We start from the raw sequence: 23,116 nt of genomic DNA, 5'->3' as shown, positions 1-23,116 counted from the left end.
GTCAGTTACATTTTTTGTTTTTTTGGGTAATCCCATTATAATGAAATCATTTTTCTTAATGGAAAAATTTGGCCTTCATTTGTCTTACTTTATTACTAGTACTATCTTTTTACTATATTTTCTTTAATTATTTATTTTATTTTCCCCTTCTACTTTTTTTTTTTTCTTATTTCTTTATTCTATGATGTGTTTTAATTTCATCCTTTATTAATATTTATTTTTCAATTTTTGGGCCTTTGTTTTGGGGAAAAGATAATGATATTAAAGGGGAGAGAAAGTAAAGGAAAGAGAAATTATTTCTTTTTTTTATCTATACTATAACTATTTATTACTATTTTTTGTAAAAAAACCAGTTTGGGAGCCTCACTTATAGCAGATCGGGGGGGAGTAGTTTTATACAAATGAGACTTTTAAAAAGCTTCTTCAATTTGGTTGGCGGGGGCGTATATTTTTGATTCATCAAATATTATATAATGAATGGGAGTTTTATGTTTAACAATTCTTGGTTAAAAAAAATATTAGGATCTTTATCCTTTTGAAAAAAAAAAAGAGTAAGTCCCCCAAAAAGCCCGGGAGAATGGGCCCCAGTCGTGCAACACGTGTAATCTCCTGCTCTTCCTCCTCCTCATCAACTGCTCTTAACACTCCCCCTCTTCATACTACATACATACATACTCTTCAATTTAACTCTTAACCCGTCTCCCCCCAAACCAAACCAAATCATGAAGCAACATCAATTCGCTCTAAAAATGTATGAATCCATAGAAACCCCCATAAATTTCCCCTTAAACCCGCATTTTCCATTACCAAACCACTTCAACGCGACGGCATCAGATGATCGCCCCCGAAGGTATCAATTACACGAGCTTGAAGGACTTGATGCCGGAGTCTCCGCCGTCCTCAGCGTCGCCGACTTGCGGAGACAGCTGGGGGGAGACCCCGATCAAGGATCCGCTGGTGCAGCACGCGGCGTGGGCGTACCTGCAGCCGATGATGGGAAGCGGGAGCGGGGACCGCCGGTGGTGGATCAGATTCCATGATAAAGTCACCTGGCTGCTTAGCTGCCTCGACGGGTCGTTTTGGTCGTCTTTCACGTTGGTTTCCCGGGAAACTCAGGGATCCTTGATGATTCGACTTTGATTTTTTATTTATGAGAGACAAAAGTAGTGAACAATTGAAAACCCTCCCAATTTGTTTTAGCTGGTTGGAAGGATTTTCATCTTCTTCATCCTTCCTCCTTTTTCTTTTTTTTTTTTTTTAAATTTTTTTTATTCTTTAGATTTTATTTCTTGTTATACATACATGATACTTTCTACAACATTATTCCCTCTTTTTTAAACTTGGGTTTTTTCTCATTTTTTTTTAGTTAGTCACTCTTGATATTTTGCTTAATGAATCAAATCTGAACTAGATTTTAATTAATTTTCGTGAACAAATAGATTGTAGCTTTTTCCCAAAAAAAAAACTAAGTGATTATTGAATATGAATTTATATTTTCTTGTTCTCTCCGTCAAATAATAAAGTGTTAATATGGTCAAACCTAAAAATTGGTTGTTCATTTCTCAAATAGTATAGTTAAGTTGTTTGATAATTTCCCCCAACATAAGTGAAGTAAACTAATACTATAATCGATTTTCTAAGAGAGAGACGTTTGATATAAAAGTGAATATGTGTCACTTATCGATTGCATTATATCGTTTCTTAAAAAAATTTTTTATAGTGTTTTAGAATGTGTAGTATCAACCCAAAACCCCAAAAAATATAATATATATTTAAAAGTCTAAACACACTGTAATAATAGTTCGATCAAGTCGTGATAAATGACTAACAGTTCAAATTGATTCTTAGTAAGCACGCAGAAAAACACCCTATATAAATTTGATTTCATCCATAATCCATTAATGAATTTGCAATTAATGTTTTTTAATATTGAATGCAATCGTAATCACTTTTTGTGGCCACTATTTGGATTGGGCAGTTGTCAATAGAGGATGCAAGTGCCCACACTAATTTTTATGATTTGGTGCAACAAGTTTGAACATGATGTCACGAAAAATTATTTACGTGGCACTATATAAGTACCTAATATTAATTTATTTACAAACCTTTTACAACAACTTCCCATTCATTTAAAAATTCACAAACGCGTCGAAATAACGTCAGTGTATTTCCTTTTCAAAAACTACTGGTTCCTTGCGATCAGCTACCCCTTTGTTACGTTTGATATCTAAAAGTATAGTATCTTTTGAGACTGTTTGGTGTTACGAATCTTGATGGGTTAAGAATAAATAATGATTAAAGTTAGTAGAATTAATTTTCGGGGTTTTTATTTGATAGATGAAGTTAAAATTAAAATAAATTTGACGACTTTATGTTAAATTATTTGAAAATACTACTCCATATTAACAAATAAATTATTCTCATTCCGATACCGGGAAATCACCCCCCTTTAACTTCAACTAGGGTTGTTCTATTTTTTTTCTTCAAAACCTATGTTAGTTCCCTTTAAAACGTTAGGCAACCTTAACCGGGCAAGGGGTCATTTTTAATTTTATCTTTTATCTCTTCTCTTGCCTACCCACATGAGGAAGTTCGATGTGTCATTCCCCACACGTGAGGGGGAGTGTTAAAATTCTTAATCTTGTCCCACATCGACTTGGGCGATCCCAGCTCACCTATAAAAGTATGGATAACCTTTTCCCAAAAAGGGGAGTGCCCCTTTTTTTTTTTTACGATTTATGTACGTAGATTTATTACTACTACAATTCAAATTTCACAAAAATAAATTACGGGGGGAAATCTAATGAAATTGAAAATAATAAACTAAGGAAAAAAATATACTACTAACTAATAAACATTTATTACTATACTCCGGGTGCATTACCCTTTATCACCCCTAGTATAAAACATGGGACTAATATAAGTAGAGTTGTGGGCCTGGGCCCCGCCCCAAAAACGGGGGGCCCGGGCTCATCGTGAGATGGGTAATTGGGCCATTTTTTAAACCCCTGCCCGGGCCCGGCCCAAAACTATCCGAACACCCGGGCCAAGACCAACCCCGGGCCCGGGCCCCTCGGGGGCCCACCTTCTATAATTTTTTTTTTAATGTAATTAGGTATTAATCACTAATTATATATTTCTCTATTTATGCACGTATCTTGTACACGAGACATGTTAATTTTTCATATCTTTAATATTTTGGGTGTCTCCGAATGGAAAACAATAATGTTTAATATCAACATAAGTTTCCAACTAAATCATGAATGAAACATTCAATCTTGATTAAACAATGTTTTATCCAAGATGTAAAAAATGACTGAATTTAACTTTAAGAATATTACGTATTAAAAAATATATGATGATAATTATAGAATTCTTTAACATTGTTAGTTAGTTCATATACTTGTACCTTTAAAAATACAACATCAACCCATATGTCATCATCTACAAACAAAACTAACAAAATTGGCTATTCATTTAGTTATAGACTTACTTTTAAATAGAATAAAGAACATGAAAAATATTGTTGACAAAAGTCAATAAATGAACTTAAACACTTATTAAATTTAGATTTAGTTAATGAGATATAAAAATACAAGTTATATGTTATTTTTTTCATAAATACATTTGGATATTTTTAAAATACTTAAACAAAAAATTTAAACAAAGCCCCCCCCCCGACCCACAGGGAAAAGTGGGCCGGCCCCCAGTTAGCAAAATTAGAAAAATACCCCCCCCCACCCCCTTAGACAGGGCTGGGAACGGCCCCCAATATTGACCCATCACTAAGTAAAAGCTCTTGGATTATGATTTTGGGCGGGTAGTGTCATGGAATTTATACCCATGTTACATCATTTGGGGGTATTTTTCCCCTCCCCTAAAAGTTTGGATAAAAAATTTTAAAAAAGAAAAATTTATATTAAATAAATAAGAGAGGAAAAGAGAAAATAAAGAAAAAAAAGGGCAAGTTAGAAATGAGTTTTTTTTTTGTAAAAAGGAAATATAATTTTTGGGGCGAAAAAAAACGCCAAATTTTAGGGGCGGGGAGTACATTATAAGGGTATAATTTAAAATTTAATTATACACGTTTTTAAAACCCCCAATAATCACTTCATCATTCCACCCCTTTTCATCAACTACGCTCCCCCAACTTTTCACTCAACCAAAAATCCTAGCCCCCCACATTCACAACGAAACACTTCCTGTCGCCGCAAGAGATGGGAACCGACATCCCATCGCCCTCATACGTCGCTTTGGATTTTTTGTGCTTCGGCCAATAATCGAAGCCTTTGCCATCTCGAAATTGAGGGGTCCTTGGCTGAAAAAAGGAATCGCTTAAAAATCGTCTTGCTACACTAGGGGAAATCCCCATTTTTTTTTTTATTAACATTATTGTCAAGCTTTTCATCGCATTAGTTCATCGTTGTTATTGATTCCCCTTTTTACTAAAAATTTGACTTGAAAATTAATGTCACTAGGATTTATATCATTGAAATTGACAAGGTAAGAGGCTAGGCTTAATCTTTGGTTTGTATTTTTTCCCAAAATTATGTAGCTAGATTTGTACATCGTGCTAGAATACTTTCTTTGTTTTTTTGTTTCATCATTGATTCAAATTTTGTTACTTTTTTAAATCAAATTTACATTTTTTTGGGATATTGTACATTATTTATTTTTTTTATATGTTCTTTTTTATATGATTTCTTTTTTTATGGTATTTTGGATTTAATTTAAATAATGTATATTTAATGCTAAATGAGACCACGTGGGGTTTAAATTTTTTTTGGGGGGATTTAATCCTTTCCCCTTTGGTTTTCGAATCCAGGGGTGGTTGAGATCCATTCACCAAACAACCCCATCACCTTTGGAGTGAACCCCTCCTATTATGCATTTACTTTAAAAAGCCAATTTTTTTTTATTTCCCGGATAAAACCAAAACACACATAAAAAAGTTTAAATTCAATTCATGTGGTGGTACTATACTCTAGCCCCGGGGATTGCTAAACCCCCTATGTACTTTTTATTAGCACTAAATAAACCCCAAGACGAAGTATACATAGTATATATAGTATAGCTAAATGTTAGTGATTCGAACACGGGAAGAAACACAAAAGTGTCTATCCTCTACTAATACTCAAATATATCCGGAAAAAAAAAGTGGGTTTTGAAAAATTTTGGGAAAAATAAAAAAAATAGAAAGCATAACCCAAATAAAACGAATAAAAACTTAAAAAAAACGATGAGATAAGGGAATCCCCTATGGCCTCACGTTTGGTTATACAAAATTAACTATAATACCCTAATAGTTATTACTTTGATAAAAGAGTCACCTACTTAGCTCATGCGATACAAACGTTTATTACAAGATTAGGTTTCAATCCTAACACGAACTCCAAAAGCTCCCGACCCTTGAAAAGTCCTCACTCTCCAATTAAGGGCCCAAGGGGAAACTAACCGGGCTACCAAGTGGGTCTAACTTGAACTCCCCAAAAGGCAAAGTTATATTAAATCATACACAATTGTGTCACTCAAACATGCAACATCAAAATTATTAGGAAAAACAAAATAAAAACAAAAAGAATATTAAATAGAAAAAGGGAAATTTTTTTTAACCAAAATCGTTTCTAACACATCCCAAAATCCTATTTTGTTACACATAAATGAATAAACCCAAAAAATAATGAAGGGGAAGACAATTTGAACATAAAACTAAAGCAAATGAAACCCCTAGGTTAATCCTTGTCGTTCTTGATGTTCTTGAAATCCTTCTCCAACTCCTGCACCAATGAAGTACTCTAGGTCTTGATCTCTATGAAGTATTTTGCAAGTAGAAGTTCTCTCCTTTTGATGAAGCTTGAGGTCTTATTTATAAGGGAAAGTCATTCCTTGTTGTGGGAAAAGATCTCCAAAATATGGTAAATTTGGGCGCAAATCTAGGCTTTCGATCGCCCTTTCTCGGCGGGCCGTCGAACCTGGCTCTGGTCACCGCGTCGAGTCCGAGTCTGTTCCTCGGCGGCGACCGCCGACGTCTTCCCGCGGTTGCTCTGACGAGACTCTCTTCCAAGCACATTTTTCGAGGCGGACACGCTGATTGATCGCCGCCGGCGCCGGCGGGTCGCACACACATCCGCGGCGGTCGCCGTCGACTCAGATTTCCAAACCTGGCGTTTGGCTCCTTTTTTCACTAATTAGCACATTTCTCACAAAACACGTCAAAATACCAAAATAGACAAAATATGCAAATAATGGACGTGTAGAGTGACTTTGACATTAAAACGGACCAAATAATGCCCTTAAAACAGCTGAAAATCCGAGCGTATCACCCTAGGAGAATGATTTAAACTCCTCCATTGGTGATGATTTAATGACATCATGCATGTACATTAAATCCAACCGCATACCATCTTTCACGTTATATGAAGAAGCAATATCTCTACATCATGTTTTATAACATTATTCAATCGCTTCTTACATTAATGTGTGGATTCATACATTAACACCTGGCATACATCCATATCCGTATGAAACCAAAAAAGCAAAAATAGAAACATAAATTACGAAAAGTGTCTGGTAATATGCCCTAGCCAAACGGATGCCTAAACCTTAGGGAACGGATTTATCTCCCCGCTCTTAGTGAATTTTCTTCAACGACTGGGTACTACAACCTAACTCAATAGATTGCTAAACCCAAAGGGTAAGGATTCAATTTAATTTATGAAAAAAATCGCATTACATTAAAATACTACCTTCGTACATTACTAACAAGGGCATATACATTCATGCTATACCTATACATTATGTTTAATTCCATCATTGCCGCTTCCATACATTAATGTGTTGGATTCATACATTAACAAACCATATTCGTACATCAATTTATGTGTGACACCAAAAACACAAAAGTAAAAACATAAACTAAGAAATTTAGTCAAAGCCAAACAAATTCTTGTCGTCTCCAAACGTTCGGTTGATGAAATCTAGAAAAGATGCGGACAATTCAAGGAACATAATTACTGTTCACAATTCATACTTCAAAAAATAAATTACCTTCTTCCATCGTTGATAACCCGATGATAAACCGACAATAGTGAAGGAGATGAAGAACTACAGCTTGTTCGAATTTTTGGAAGCAATAATACTGTAATTCTCTTCTTCAAAAACGATGCAAAGAAGAGTTTTCACTAGTGATTGTCTAATATTTAAGGAAAACAAATCTCCTGCATACAAAAAGAATGTGAATCATGGGCTGTGAATAACGATATTTTTTGCTATACCATTCATACCCTTTTGAATTTTAATTAATTTATTTAATTCCAAGTGGCTTCCATTTCAACCATCGATCATACCTAATCAATGGATGTAATTAGTTTTCCTTTTCAACAATTTTTTTCACATTAATCGAATACATCCCATACTCCATTTTTTTTTCCCATTCACATTTTTTTTTAAAATTTAAAGGGAGCCAAAAGGGAAGGGATCCGAAATCGATGATTTCTAGTTTAGTTTCCCTAATATCGCGCAATAATGGAAAATCATCGAATCAAGCCCAGAAGAATCATAATCATCATCCAACGGCGGCATTCTTCCATCGAAACCTGTTATTCACTTCACATCTTTTCCCGAAACCCCAAAATCAAATTGGTGAGCCCACGCCCGACTTTCCACATTGCCCAATATTCCGTGCCTTCGCGACGCCCGCCCCCCGGGACGCTCTCATGAAATTATGACGGCGTTTGGGCCCGATTTCGATCGGTTTTTCGTACGCCATCAACGCCCCCCGCCCCCGATCAGACCCCCGACCATTTCCCAACCCCCCCGCCCACGCCTTCTTTCCCGATTTTAGATAATCGTTTTTGGGAAGGCTTTATTCCATTTAAGTAGTTCAAATTTTCTCCCGGGGCCCCATACCCCAAATTTCTCCCCCTTTTCCCGGAAGACGCCCCTTTTTCCCCCCCTTTGTTCCGGGGGTTCATTCCATCCGGCATTGGCGCTGGATTCCATCCAGGTTTTTTTTCGGAAAAAAGGGGGAAAAAAGGAAAACAATTCCAAGTTCCTACATGTTTTAAGAAAAGGGGCTACCAAGAAAGAAAACCGGGAATGGCGCCCGACCGACCCAGAGTCCTGAACCGAACCGGGGACCGGGGGAAATTTAGCAAAGGGGGGACGCCCCGCGACCCGGGGAAACCCGGCCCACGGCGAACACCGCAAGCAACGGACCCCCACAACAACATGATGATTGGGCATCAAAAGGCACCCCCTGCCCGGAGAAAAATATGTATTCAAGGAACGCCCCCGGTGGGGGGGAGATCCGATCAAAGGGGTCCCTCAAATCTATGTTTAAACCAAAAAGGGCCCAAAAATCTTGGAGGGCGAGAAACCTAGATACGAATCCACACACCAAACCGGGGGGCCCGGAATGAACCGGGGAGAAAGGGGGCCGATAAAAATTTATGCATTCCAGCAAAAACCGAGAGAGGGGGTAGGCGAGGGGGGGACGGGGGAGGCCGCAACTCACGTTATTAATGAACGTTGGGGAGGGGGGGATATCACCACTTGCTAAACGATTCAATCTCCGAATCAAGGGAGAAATTCTGAGGCGGAGCGGCCAACGCCCGCTAGGCGGGGGGGAGAGATAGCCGCCACGCCGGAAGAGATGGTGGGGAAGAACGCGCCAAATGATGATTTTGGATGAACTACCATGGGAAAACCCAAAGCTGATCCTTGAGAAAGAAAAAGGAATATCCAGCCGGGGGGAGATAACTGCCACACTGGAGACCAACCAAAAAAGAAGACGGCACGCGAAAGAAAAGAATCGGCACCGGTCCGACAACAAAAACGTGATGATTGGAAAAGGCGAAGACCGATAAGAGAGGGGGAGCCCCGGGCTCGGGGGAAGACTAACAAGACGTCCACCGGGGGAGAAGATCCGACAAGGAGTCCCCCCAAATCAATGTTTTTGTTGTCGGACCGGCTCCGATTGCTTTTTTTTATCGAACGCGCATTTTTCGGGTTTGAATTATCCCCCGCTCTTTTATAAACTTTATAGAACTTTGAAATTGTTTTCCCTTTTTCTCCCCTTTTTGAACACAAATAGGGGGAACTTTCCGTTTTTGATTTTGGGGCTGAACTCCGATAGATGGGGAAAGGGCCGAGGCCGCATGCCTTCCACCGATATGGTCAAGAGAAAAGGGCCAAGGCCCAAACCCGAGCAACCACGCCCGAAGAATAAGGCTAACTTTAGTCGAAGAGAAAACAACAGTGTCAAGATAAGAAGTTCATGGTTTGTCGGCGAGGGGGAGAGGAAGAATATGACCGAACAACTCCTCTCCAAATCTATGATGGTCGTGAAGGCCAAAGATGACCGATGATGAGAGGGCGAGAAAGCTGCAAAGGCGCGGCCCACATGTCGATAGAGCCAGGAAAGATTGGTAGCAAGACAACCCGTAAAGGTAAAGCAGTCGAAGAATTATCCCGCAGAGGAGAGAAACAATACCCCGCCGAAGAGATGGAGTCCCTAAGAGGACTAGAAGTAATAGGTGAATACTGGTGAAGCTTCATCAAGTAATCGGTGTTGTGAATTCAATTTTGCTAAAGTAGTGACATGAGAAGAAATTGTAGTGGAGAGCCTGGCGATAGCACCAAAAAGAATGACACAACGAAGATGGTAAAGAAGGTCCTCGATAGAGAGTGATGATCATCCACTAAGGAGAGAGAGAGAACCGCAACACCGTTGGAGGAAGTTTGGTGCCGAAATGGTTTCACGTCTTCTTTTTTAGAGAAATAAATTTGGGCCCAGGTTTAATAGGCTCAAGAAAGAAAAGAAATGAAAATAATGGGCTCATAGTTTGAGTTGGAATGGACCGAGAATGGTCCAAAGATGGTCCTAGATACGAGCTATAACTATCTAGATTAGCTCCAAAAAATATGAGAAAAAATTGTTTAGACAAGCCCTTGACATGATAAATTTTAGAATTAGCTCCGAACGAGTCAAAGTGCCCCATTACACTCGACCTAGTCAAACGTGGGAAATGGCTCCCCCAAAAAGTCCGTCGAATGAGCTCCTTGACACGGTTAAAACCGTCGGGGAAAATTGAAGAGCCCCTTTGAAAAAACCCCTCCAATGAAGAAGCCCTTGAAACGAGTCTAAACTTTCATTAAAAAAAAATAACTCTGATGCGAGTTTAAACTATCAATGATGAATTGAAGAAGCTCTATGATACGAGCCTAAACTATAATGAAAATTGAAGGACCCCTGAATCAGTATAAACTATTTATCAAAGTGAAGATCGTGAAATTTAAAGGTAAAAAAACTCGATACTTAATTTGGGGAAGTTTTGGAATGGAGAAATCAATTAATTGGAGAACAATGAATCGAGATGAAGTTATGGCAAGAAAAAAGAAGGAAATCAATTAAAGATGATGGAAAATCAAAAAAAAAGGATATTAGTATAATTACAATATATTTTCCATGTATAGCTAGAATTAGAGCCTATAAAAGGTTGTGAACCATGGGGGGAAATTTAAAAAAAAAAAACATATCACAATATAGTCTTTAGAGTTTCCCCCCTTTTTACTTTCGCAATATTTTTTTATTTTGGGCTTTTTTTACTTTTCAACAAAAATTTTTAAAATCCCCTCCCTGGGGCTTGGTATTTGGATGTTGCACTATAGACTTGGTTTTTTTATACTAGCTAATTTTTTTTTTTTAATCAGACGGGCCTGCTTTCCCCCCAAAAATAAATAAATTATTCAAAAAATTCAAAAACATGTTCTTATATATAAATAAATTATGATAGATGATCTAGTCATTTTTTTCTAATTTTGTTTTTGAATAACACACATAAATTCGGTACAACTACTAACCTTAGTGTAGCAGTTTAGATAAGATATCATTACAAAAATTAATTTGTATATATTATTAATCTATTTTTATGTATAATAATGTACTAGTATTTAAATATCGTTTCACATTTATAACTTCTTTTCCCAAATTCTTTTTTTAAAAACATTTTGGTACTAAAATTTTAAATAAAGGTGAAAGGCACTTGGGCCCCAATTTCCCCCCGTCGAACAAAAAAAAAACCACCCCAATGTTTTAAAAAGCGTAAAAAAAATTCAAAATATACTACATTTAGGGAATTAAAATTACGATTAAAATACGGAATTAAATTTACGACACATACGGGAAAATTCATTAATTGCTTTAAAAAAAAGTTACATAGAAAAAAAAAAAATTACATGCATAATAAAAAAAAAAAACTATCGCGTGCAACCCCGGGCCCACAACTCTTCAATTATATCCTTTTGGAGTTGAATATGAGCATCCAGGCATGTTGGAAAATTTCCCTTGGTGGCCCGGCTTATCGAGGGTCCCCCTGACACTGGGGGTGGCCGTTGGGTTGGCCCGGGCTTCATCGCCAGCCCCAACTAGTGGTTTCGCCTTAAAGGATCATGTTGGGGGGTTTGGGCGTCATTATCTCAAACGCATCCGCTCCCACAAACGCTTTGGGGCCCGGTCCGCCCTCGGCGGAGCACCCAAATGCGCCCCCACGCCTTTGGGGGACCCCGTGGGCGCAAAGTAGGCCTTCTTTTCATCACTTGTTTGTCGGACGTTTTCCCCAAAAGACCGGCCCCGGGGGTATATCCCATCCCCCCGAGTACCCCATATCATGCCGGTTGCCGTTGCCACAAAGGCGGGGGACCGCCCCCCGGCGCTTCTTTAAAAGGGGGAGCGATTTGGGGGCGTTGGGGTCGTTGTTCCCCCGGCCCCCCCCAAAAATACGCACCGGATCCCCAATGGCAGGGCCTCGAGGTGCGGATGCTCTTAGGGATAGAAAATAATTTTCTCTCCAACACCAAAGTCCATTGTTACGTAGTCAAATAACTAATGACTAAGAAGTAAGACCCAAGCCCAACATTGAAGTCTTCTTCCACATTACCCTAGATTCCCATCTCTCTTATTCTCTCAAGTTGCAGGCAAAACATTTGGGTTGGCGAGCGGCTCAAGCCCCCACTGGCGCGGTGTCTTGACCAAAGTTGGGTTCGTCCCTGACAAGATATTAAAGTTAGAGTTAGTTAAATGAGTTGGGCTGGACATTTTTATACATCTCAAAGCCCTGCCCTACCCAAGCCTGATTTGGTTAATGGACGAGTTAAATATTTGTATAAGTTTATAATTGGGAAAAAAATTTAAACTTATACAGATCAATTGGTAAGGGCAAGTTTAAATAGACATGGAAGTCAAAAGTTTAATAATTCATGGTAATAAAATTTCTTTATATTTGAAGATAGCATGGTTTACTAGAGATAATTGCTATGGTGGGTCGTTCTTGGGCTGGGCCTAGATTCGCAAACATATGCCCTATTCATTTCTCTAGTGGGTTGGGTCTGGTCCATACCGAGTCGGGCCAAACTGGTGTGTCTGTATCCTTGTCATACATATGAAAACTATTACTCTATCCGAACCTCATTAAAAGTCTCTTTTATGACCGACACGCATTTTAAGAAATTATTTAACTTTCTAAATAAAAATGATAGGAAAAAAAGTTAATAAAACGTGGGTTCTATTTTTATATATTGATTTTATAATAAAATATGAGTAGAGTGAGTTAATTGAATATGAGCTCCATTTACCAAAAATAGTAAAAATGAATAAGACTTCTAATGGAGAATGGACAAAAATAATAAAATGATACTTTTAATAAGAACATGAAGAAGTAATATTAAATGAATCCTCCGACCTAAACAAATATAAACATTGCCCATCATAACTAAGGGCATCCACAACCTCAGCCTGGATTCAAGCTCCAAGTCTCCTCTACGTCATTATTTCCTTAAATTTCAGTCTCATGCCACAACTCCTGTAACCTTGCAGGCCCCATCCAGGCCTCATCCAGGGCACAACTATTAAATTGCACTATTCACAGCTACAACATAGTTTACTCGTAAAATAAAATACGTTGAACATTAAAACATGGAAAATTCATTGTTCAATCGAATTTTTTTTTTACAAATCCTAGAAAAAAAAATTACAAGTCCTAGAAAATAAAAAAAATTACAAGTCCTAGAAAATATTGAAATAATTTAGAGGATAGAAATGGAGAAATTGGTGGAAGAATGTTGAAGAAATGGGATATAAATAGGCAAAAATTCCTAAAAAAAAGGCCGGGGCTTGCGGTCCGGCCCGAAGGCCCTCCAACGCCGGGCCGGGACTCGTTGGGGCACGGCCCATGCTCCTCCAACGCTACGCCGGGCCGGACCTGGGCGCGGCCCCGGGACGCTACTGCATCATCTGGCGTGGCCCAGGCCGCGATTTTGCTCCCTCCAACACGACGGGCTGCGGGCAGGACCCAGGCGCGGTACAGCCCGCAGCGTTAGGCATGCTCGTAAAAACTACATACACGACTTTTTTTTTCTTTCATAATAGTCTCTAAAATATAAATACGTAATTAACAAAACTAAATTATGAACCCACACATACAATTTATACGCGCTAAATTTATATTAATTGCCACCAATTAGGATACCAAAAATTCATGAAAAACGAAATGAACTGTAGTAGTAATAAGTTAAAGCTCTTCAGGTATACTCTGAAGAGCCGGCCTCCACGAACCGGACCGGGTTCGAGCCGCAGCTCTGAGGATCTGCCTCCGCCGCATAAAATTAAGGCGCTGCTCCAACGACATGGGCGGCGCAGGTCCTCGCCGGCGTTGTCGACTAATTGCCTCGAGCACTTGCTTCAACTCTTCCTTCTTCACCACAATCTTCATCTTCTTCGGCCCCTCCGCTGCCTCTCTGCTGCTGAGCTGCGCGATTGCCTCCAGAATGTTGGTCGCCGCCGCCTTCTTCATGTTTTTGGACTCTCTTCTCTGCCAGAACTTGTATTCCGCCATTTTTGATTAACTTTAGATTAAAATGTGAGCTTCACTTTGTTTGGTCTAATATTGATAATGCATGGAAATGCCAAGTATTATATAGTGATTTAATTGGGAATAAATTAGTATGTTTTTGAATTTCGGGTATGATTGCAAGCTCACATTTCTTATTTATTTATTTATAGTATGAACATACGATAGTTTGACTTTTAAGATGAAGTATTAATATAATGTGTTTTTGTTTACCTTGACACCTTTATATGAAATAATTGAATCATTTGATTTTTTATTTTCAATTTTTAAATTGGAAGCAATAATACAACTTCGTATACTTCATTTTTTTTTCTTTATTTATGATTGCGGAATTCAAAAAAATTGATAGTATGTGATATGTATGGTATGATATGGGATCAAATCATCAACCTGTACATTGCATACTTGATACTCCTATATCTTAATTAAGGTACGCCAATTTTCAATTGTAAGTATATTAGTCCTATTTACTAATTCTGATTAAATATTGATTAGAAGGGATGGATAGGTGGTGAAGCTAGGAGGAAAGTAGGTTTGCAATGAATAAGTTAATAGAGTCACATGGCAATGCAAAATCTGCGGCGAAGATGAGCATGAAGCGTATTAAAGTGGCTAACTAAGCAGTTATGTAGGAAATATATAGTTGAGAGATAACGGTTGTATAAATAAATACTAGGAGTAGTATATGTGTAAGGCACTAAGGAATTGAAGGGCGGTGATAACATTAATGGGGGTGTTGATTTCTTTCTTTCTTTCTGTTGAACCAAACAACACCTATAGTAGTTAGTTATACTACCTAATTCATCGTAGCAACCGATATTATTCTTACAGCCTGGTTTCCTTCCAATCACAACTTATTCCATTTATTCTCTTCTCACCCCATTATTGCTTTCTAGATTCTATAACCATTGTATTTGTACCTTCCAAAATCAAAAGTTGAAGAATTCATAGCTACCATTATTTCTTTGCGGGTGGGATTTGCATCAATCAAGAGGTTGGAGTAGATGATATCAAGTTTAAAGATCCACAATCAAGTTTTCTCTAACATAAGGGCAATATCTAAACACTAGGAATGTTAAGAATAAATTTAGGTTGGTAACTTGGAAGTTGGAATAAAATATGATATATACTGTATTTTATTTTATTTTACCAAGGCAGAAAATCAATATTTTTATTAATAATTTTATGGTAAAACTTGTAAACTAATGGTAATTATATTTAAAATTAATTTGCATAATATTAATCCATATCGATTGGATTGAATTGACACAATATATGATTTATTACACACCCAAATTATTACTATTTGTTGTCAATAAATGCCAGCTTAATTGAGCAGCCTACCTTGCCTGAAGATCAGGGGCGGAGGGAGGGTGGGGCCTGGGGGCCCATGGTCCCCCCACTAATTTTTTAAAAAATTCAGGGGTATTTTAGTAATTTCACATTAATTATAGTTTATAATATAATACTCCCTCCGTCTCAATAAATATGAAACATTTGGTTTCCGGCACAGGATTTTATACAAGTGTTGTTTTGTGAGTTAATGAAGAGAGAGTAAAGTAAGAAATAGGGAAAAGTAGAGAGAGTGATATTTCCATTTTAAGAAACGTTTCATTTTTAGTGGGACAATCCAAAAAGGAAAACGTTGCATTTCTAATGGGACAGAGGGAGTATTAAAGATAGATTTCAGCAAAATTATACTCCAAAAATAGTTTCCTCTTAATTAGTTTTCTCCCTCTGCCGCAATTCTACTCTTTCTGCAGCGTAATCTGAAATCTAGTTATCTAAAACTATGTATATTTTAAAACTCAAATATAATTCAATTGATTTTTCTATATATGTTATTTTTTTGTTTGGCTGCAATAGTTATGTAAATTGAGACCTAAATAATCATATTCAAGCTCTAAATTGGTACAAATAAAATTCAAATGGGGAGAAAGAAGATAACTTATGTAATTCAATGGCTACGGCGGTTCTGTGTTGGAATTCTTTAACCCTTGTTCTTAATTTAATGTGTATGTATTAATAGTTTTACACTATTTGATTTGTGACAGCAACATTTTAGATTTGAACATATTGTATATTTTGTTTACTTTTTATTCTTTTAGTTGTGAAGCATAAGATGAACTTTATCCTTTTTGGTTTATGATTTATATTTTGCAAACTTAATCAGTGTTGACTATTTTTGTAGGTATATGGATCGTTATTTCAAGAAACTTTCTTCCGTTGATTCTTCATCAGTTGAATGGTTGCTTAGTTCCTATATGGAAAAGGATGTGTTTGTTAAAGTTACCAATTCAGCGATTTCAGAAGATGAAGAATAGAAGACAAATGTTATGATGTGATTGCATTTAACTTTTACATTTTGTACCTTGTGATTTAATTTATGTAATTTTTTTTAAGTTTAAATTTGGACCCCCATAATGAAATTTCTGGCTCCGCCACTGCTTGCTGAAGATGACTATGATTCAAAGTGACATGTCATATCGATTAAGAAAATGACACATTAAACAGAAAACTAGCCAAAGCATAAATCGGTGCTCTAATGACTGTTGGCTTACTACTTGGCTTCTCCTTATCATCCAAAAATTATCACTAAATAATATGATTGCAAATTATTTAAACATAGTTGTAAACTAGAAGATCATTTTACATTCATAAAGACGAGAGGTGACTCTTACACAAAGATGAAAGGCCTTTTAGGAAATAGAATGTGAAAATAAAGGAATAAAAGTTACTGTGTGGACTACATTGTAGTACTATTATGTTTTTGAATGATCTTTTCTCAATTGATATATTCTAATTCTAGTAGATAGGCCAAAATGGATACTTTGTTATTGGATACCCGATATCCAAATCCGAAAAAGTCGGGTAATTGGATATCCGAAACCCAACTTTTTGGGTATCAGATCAGGATCGAGTGGTGAGAATTTTGGATGATCGGGTATCGGGTAACCCGATACCCAATTGGGTATACCCGAATTATCCAATTTTTTTAATTAATAAATTATGTTTTTATTATAATTAAATGTAATTTAATTTCTTAATTACATGTGGATGAATGAAAGATGTTAATATGTCAATTTCTTATTGTGGATGGACGAAAGATGTAATTTAATTTAATTTCTTATTGAGGATGGATGAATGATGAAAAATGTACTTTAATTTCTTAATTACACGTGGATGGACGAAAGATGTTAATATGTAATTTAATTTTTTAATGTAATTTATTTTCTTATTGTGGATGGATGAAAGATGTTAATATGTTACTCTTTAGTTATGAATTTTGTATTTCTCAAAGTTTGCACGTAGTTATTTTTCTCTTAAATTCGAACTACTACAAAAATTTTGTATGTCTAAAAGTTTTTAGTTATTTTCTCTTGAATACTACTTCGACTTTTTATTGAATTCAATCGAACTAAATAATTATTAAATAAATTGTAAAACTTTGTAGTTAATTTTTTTTAAATAAAAAATTAAATCAAAATTACAATCGGGACTGGATAACTGAGTTGGGTATCTGGGTACCCGGAATCAAATTCGGGTCGGGTATCGGGTATTGAATTTTGAAAATTTCGGGATCGGATATCCGCGGGTATCCAATTTGACAAGCCTACTAGTAGATATCATTTTGATTTTATTGTCCATATTTTTTTCATTGATTATAGCCTTGCTTCTTGCCTTTAATGAAATCTTCTTTTTGAAACTTCCTCTCAAATTGAGTTCTATTGACAGTTTGGACTCGTATCAACTATCATGGTGCCATTTTGATTCGTATCTTGGATTTAATTTAGATAATTTTAACTCATATTGAGGAACAATCTAAATAGTTTTTGCCCATATGTTGGAGTCAATATCAAATTTTTGCTCTTGAAGTTGAAGTTTTAGCCTTTTAGGTATTACTTAGTATAATAAACAAACTAATTAACTAACGATCAAATAACACCTTGATAGAAAATAGAATGTGGAAAACAAAAGACTAACGCAGAAAAGAAGAATTGCATAGACTACAATGTACTTATGTTCTTAGATAATCTCAATTGTTACACAATTTTGTATTGGGCTCCAAGATGGACTGAGCTACATGATAGTTTCGAAATTATGAGTTACAATATAAATTTCACCTTATTATGAAACTGTAATAGTCACACTATTGACGAAAGAGACTGTACAACACAAAATAAAGTATAACTATGGGGGGTAAATAATCCAAAATTGGAGTGTACAAACAACAAAAAATATAAAGGTACAAATTGAATTTATCCGCTAGTGATGGCCGCGTCTCAGGGAAGAAAAGAATCCTCCACCTTTCTCCTTTCGTCCATCTCCTTCCTCTTCAACCTGTCGCACAACCAACTAGTTTCAAGATTAACAAAGCATAATTGGATGTGAATATAGTGAGATGGATCAACAAAAGTGAAAAAGAGTGGATGAGTATTGCAGAAATAAAAAAACACCTCCTTCAAAATTGTGAGTAAGATTTGAGTTATATCAGAGAAGTCCGGTCTTAGAGCTGGATCTCTCTGCCAGCATCTCTCAAGTAGCTCAGCAAGCTTCTCATTTGTATGTCTCGGGATGGTTGGCCGGAGACCCTAAATGTAATCAAGGAACGTTCAATTTTCTCAAATAAACATGAATGACAAAAAAGTTGACATACCCTTTGGACCACCGCAACAGCTGCTTGTAAAGGGGTGAGATACTCGTACGGAAGCTGTCAAAGATTAAAAAAAATATGAAAATGAATTGACATATTTCACATGCCAAATCCAAATCCCAAGTTATAGAGTGTAGAATAATACCTTTCCTGTAAGTAATTCCCATACTACCACTCCAAAACTGAACACATCGGCTTTGTGATCGTAGGGCTTATGCTCGATCACCTACACAAAGAGAGAGAACTATCTAGTAAGCTCAAACATGTACATCTCTTTACTGATTCATTTATACACATTGTGATAGTTATGTACCTCGGGGGCCATCCACCGGTATGTTCCGGTTTCAGCTGTCATCACACCTGTTTGTGCCTTCACTCTCGCCACTCCAAAATCGCCCACTTTAACCACCTGAAACCAACCGTTACTCAATCTCAACGCTCCAACTCCGGTGATGTATATCAAGTTAACAACACTAAGATCATTCATGTCTGTGAGGGAATACTTACTTCCTTTTCGTCCATCAAAAGATTTGCACTCTTTAAGTCCCTGTGAATTATATTGTTGTGATGCAAAAAGTTCATTCCCTTTGAAACATCAATCGAAACTTTAAGTAATCCTTGAAGCTTAAAACCACCCTTTTGCTTGTGCAGAAAGTCGTATACACTCCCTCCAGACATGAATTCTGCAGTTAAAAGAACATGCAAGTGAATAATGAAGTTTAGGCTAAAATGGAAAATAGATGCGTGCATGCCTACTCGTACCTGTAACTATGCACAAGTTTGGAGGTCTGGTGCATGCCCCAATAAATTGAACCACATTTTTGTGACGAATTTTTCTGTAAATACCAGGAAACCATCAGATTCCATAAACAGTGTACTAATGTCAGAGTTAAGGAACTCCTCATAGCTATAACTAAACATCATTAGTTTGATAAATATCACTACCAGAATAGTTAGTAGCAAAATGAATGTAATAAGCTACTTAATGACGACAAACCTCATTATATACACTTCTTGAACAAATTCCTGTTGGAGTTCTGTATTTAAGCGCTCAGCCTTGAGAATCTTTATTGCGACATCCTGACTACGGTAAGTACCTCGGTATCTGAACATAGAGCTTCTACAGTGAATCGAACGCTCAACTGCAAGTCTGAGCTAAAAATTGCATCGATATAATACTTACAAATCACCATATGATCCTGAAGCTACTTTGGAGTCGAATTTCAGAAGTTGAGGATCGATTTCCCAGACATCAGTACCATCATTGGGTATTGTCAGTTGATCATATTCACATTTGATCTTTATCTGTTGAGGTTCACTGAGATGAGGCAACAACTCTAGATTGGGCCATGATATTTTCTGCAAGATACAATATATATCCTTTATAATTTTAGCATAATAGCACATGCTGAACAAAGTAGACAGCATAAATCAAGTCTCATTATATAACATTCTACTTAAATTTCTTGATCTTATACAATCACGAGGAAAAACCAAAAAAGTAGATATGCTGATAAGGACGTAAATTGCAAATTTGTAATACAAATAAGCCAACAAGTAGACAGAATTAAATCAGAACACACATCTGAACAGTACCAACAACAAACAATCCTAATATATAGCTTAGAAGAATCTTACCTCAGTCTTTAGAACTTTTTTTTCAAGTGCGGCCCGAAGTTGATCAACCTCCTGATAAGTAGAATTGTAGAAACATAAGGGTAAGCCAGAAACTCTAAGGCAGGTATAATAAGATCCATTCCTTTCTCAGCTTCAGATATGATGATAAGATGATGCCACTTAGGAAATGTTACTACAAATCATGTTTCCGTACATATATATGTCTCACAGAACATGTGCTTGATTTTCTAAAGAGAAGAATGAACCAGAGGTCATAGGCTCGTGTACTTGAACAAGACCAAGATTTGTTGGCCATCAGTCACTCATACATTAAGCACCATATAATTTCATTGCCTTTATGCAAAAGTATTCTAAAGAACTACCTTTGGACTGTACAATATTTATTAAAACAAGACAATTACAAAACTACAGAAAAGGCAATCATAAATCATTTTGAAGGATCATCTGTATTTTGGCAGAGTTTGATTGGATATTTTAAAACAGAATAAAAAATCTACTAGAGTAAAAATTAAAAAGAAGATGGGTACCTCAAATGGCCAGCCGTCAACAACAAAGACATCAAGTGAATATCCATCCACAGTTGAAAAGGCGTGTGCTTCCTGAATGTTGAGCCCAACTTCAGCTAATAAAGAAGTCAGCTGCAAGTTCACCGTTTTAGTTCAGTCACTGAGCTACAACGAATACCTTTAAGGTAGAGTAAAAAAACTCATTGTGAAGTCGTGCTTCAGAATAACTAAGCAACATCGGCTACCTGACTGAGGAGCTTCGGTCTGTCAATTGTTGAGAAAGTAATCTCATGCATGGGCCTACATTATCAGTTGTAGGAGAAGGGTTAAGCTATAGAATGCACCAAACAATGTTATTCAGTGGATTAAAGACAGATGGCACACTGCCATGTAGCAGGAATTAAGCACCAAAGAATTTAAGAACCAAGAAGATCAGGCGCATAATATATGTATAGATCATACCTTCTAAACTTTGCAACAGCATCTGCACCAATATCTCCATCTTGCACTTCTGATTTACATGCTTGAAGTGCAAGTGCCTCAAGATTCGGAGAAGATCCAAAGGCAGGTGGTGGATGGATGCTGAATTCGAAATGGTAGTAAGATATCATAAGATCATGAATCAAACCAAATGGGGTATAGAAAATGAGATTAGTTCAAATCACCAAATGACTACAATGATGAAAAAGAATAAAGATCATGCAATGTAAGAACATAATACATAATAAAGATATCTGCTAATACCTGTCCTTTCTTGGAGAACTTGAATGTTCTATATCTCCTAAATTTCCATCTGAGGCAGGCACTACCTGTATATAAACATGATAACACCTTATTTCAAGATTGTACCAACCGATAAAAAGTTAACGTGATAGCATAATATACAACATGGAGATGCATCCTCTAGCATGATAACATTTAGTTGAGAAAATATAAAAAATGCCGAGGAATTTTGATTGAGCATGCACTATCTCATGAACCTGATAAATGCTTTTCAACTTGCAGCAGATCTTGGGGTGACTTACATTTTTTCATTTTATTATTTTTGGAGATAAATTCAGGCAAACTTTGATGAGAAATGTAACTGCAATTTCAGTAAAACTTCAGCCCAACAGAAAGCTGAGAAACTAATGACCATCCCAATAGTTACCAATCAAGCTCTGCTGAATTCTACAAGTCCCCTCATTATTAATCATATGCTACATGAGAATAGTATACTGCCACCACTCTTATCTAATAATCTAATACAAACTCTTTCTATATCCCAATGGTAGCAGGTGATGGGGCCTGGTTTATTCGTTTATTCGATGTGAGGGACCTCCCATTCATAATAAATGATTTAAGATCTTACCTACTGCTTCCAATTTTAAGATCACAAACATCACTTTCTGTACAGCTCATCAATGTGTGAGCCCGAAACAAGTTTTTGTGCAAGAAATGGCATGCCCCACAAGGTTATGCAAAATCAGATAAACATAAAAACTGGGGAGGAGGATTAAGTTTGACATTGAGGAACAAACCTGCACTAGGCGGACATCAAAAGTGGGCCTATTAGCAGGATCACGGGCCAGATGCAGGAGCCTCTTGTGCGTCAGAACATCCTCCGCCCTCTCCAAGCTCACATCCATCGCATACCTACGCACAATATGAAATATCATGACCGAAATTCAGGAGTAATAAGGAAGACTCGATCAATCATCTGATAACCAACAATTGGATTGGGAAAAAGAGAAGCAAAAATGAATAAAATAGTGATGTTTTTTTAAAATTTGATGAGAGAGTAAATGTAACCTAGGAGGAAGACGATTGAAATGAGCCCAAAGCTGATGATCGAAATCCATTTCCTGAGCTTCCAAGTGGCCGACTTCCTTAAGCCGCCGCAAAACCTCATTGTAAACCTCCGCCTTTTTGTGCTGAAATCGGCTCGCCGCCGACGGTTTCTGATCCTCTCCCCTACTTCTGCAACTGCCTACATCTTCCATCGCCATGAGGTTTTCGCGATTTCCGAAAACCTCCGCTTTTTTTTGTGGTGTAAGCTAAGTCGCGATTTGCGCAATCAGCTTGGGTTTACGTAGAATGAGATTTTCAGTAGCAGCGACGCGGATTTATACGTAGCAGATGCCGATTCGAGACGGCTGCGAACTGGAAATTATTTAACTTCATATTCACCACCAACTGATGGGAAAAAATTATTTATTAAAAGGATTTCATGGATGAGCTATTCATATATATATATGGGCTTTGAATTGGTTTATTTCTTCATCCATATCCGTCTCCCTCTCTCATTTACTAGACGGTGATTGTTGACCAATATACCCCTCCTCTTCCCGTAATTCTGGAAATCAATAATTAATTTTCTCTTTTCTATTTGATGTTATGATTTTGAAGATCAATTATCTGATATCGGATTG

The 23,116-nt window shown here is 36.9% G+C and overlaps 1 protein-coding gene across 2 annotated transcripts; it reads right to left on the bottom strand.

The window, feature by feature from the left end:
- Positions 1-17,887: 17,887 nt before the first annotated feature.
- On the bottom strand, positions 17,888-22,907 carry LOC125203753 (serine/threonine-protein kinase STY46-like). 2 transcript variants are annotated; one of them, XM_048102188.1, is made up of 16 exons: positions 22,497-22,907; positions 22,226-22,340; positions 21,450-21,514; positions 21,168-21,287; positions 20,951-21,005; positions 20,727-20,837; positions 20,200-20,250; positions 19,745-19,920; positions 19,559-19,666; positions 19,324-19,397; positions 19,069-19,244; positions 18,875-18,970; positions 18,707-18,787; positions 18,565-18,618; positions 18,365-18,499; positions 17,888-18,263 (listed from the first exon to the last, which is right to left on the bottom strand). In XM_048102188.1, the coding sequence occupies exons 1-16, from the start codon at positions 22,691-22,693 to the stop codon at positions 18,174-18,176; spliced, it is 1,704 nt and encodes a 567-aa protein (XP_047958145.1). In that variant the 5' UTR covers positions 22,694-22,907; the 3' UTR covers positions 17,888-18,173. The 2 variants fall into 2 exon arrangements, with proteins under 2 accessions (XP_047958145.1, XP_047958154.1); XM_048102197.1 differs by having other exon boundaries at positions 17,888-18,248; positions 22,497-22,905.
- Between the last annotated feature and the right edge of the window lie 209 nt (positions 22,908-23,116).

Source organism: Salvia hispanica, chromosome 1 (assembly GCF_023119035.1).
Source record: "Salvia hispanica cultivar TCC Black 2014 chromosome 1, UniMelb_Shisp_WGS_1.0, whole genome shotgun sequence".
NCBI classification, from domain to species: domain Eukaryota; kingdom Viridiplantae; phylum Streptophyta; class Magnoliopsida; order Lamiales; family Lamiaceae; genus Salvia; species Salvia hispanica.
Note: the sequence above shows the minus strand (reverse complement) of the source record. Positions and strands in the feature narration are given on the sequence as shown.

Coding starts and splice junctions, on each gene's coding strand:
- LOC125203753 (XM_048102188.1), bottom strand. CDS start 22,693: ATGGCGATGGAAGATGTAGGCAGTTGCAGAAGTAGGGGAGAGGATCAG. Junction 19,245..19,323: donor AAACTTGTGCATAGTTACAG/GTACGAGTAGGC, acceptor TTTTAACTGCAG/AATTCATGTCTGGAGGGAGT. Junction 18,788..18,874: donor ACCGGTGGATGGCCCCCGAG/GTACATAACTAT, acceptor CTCTTTGTGTAG/GTGATCGAGCATAAGCCCTA.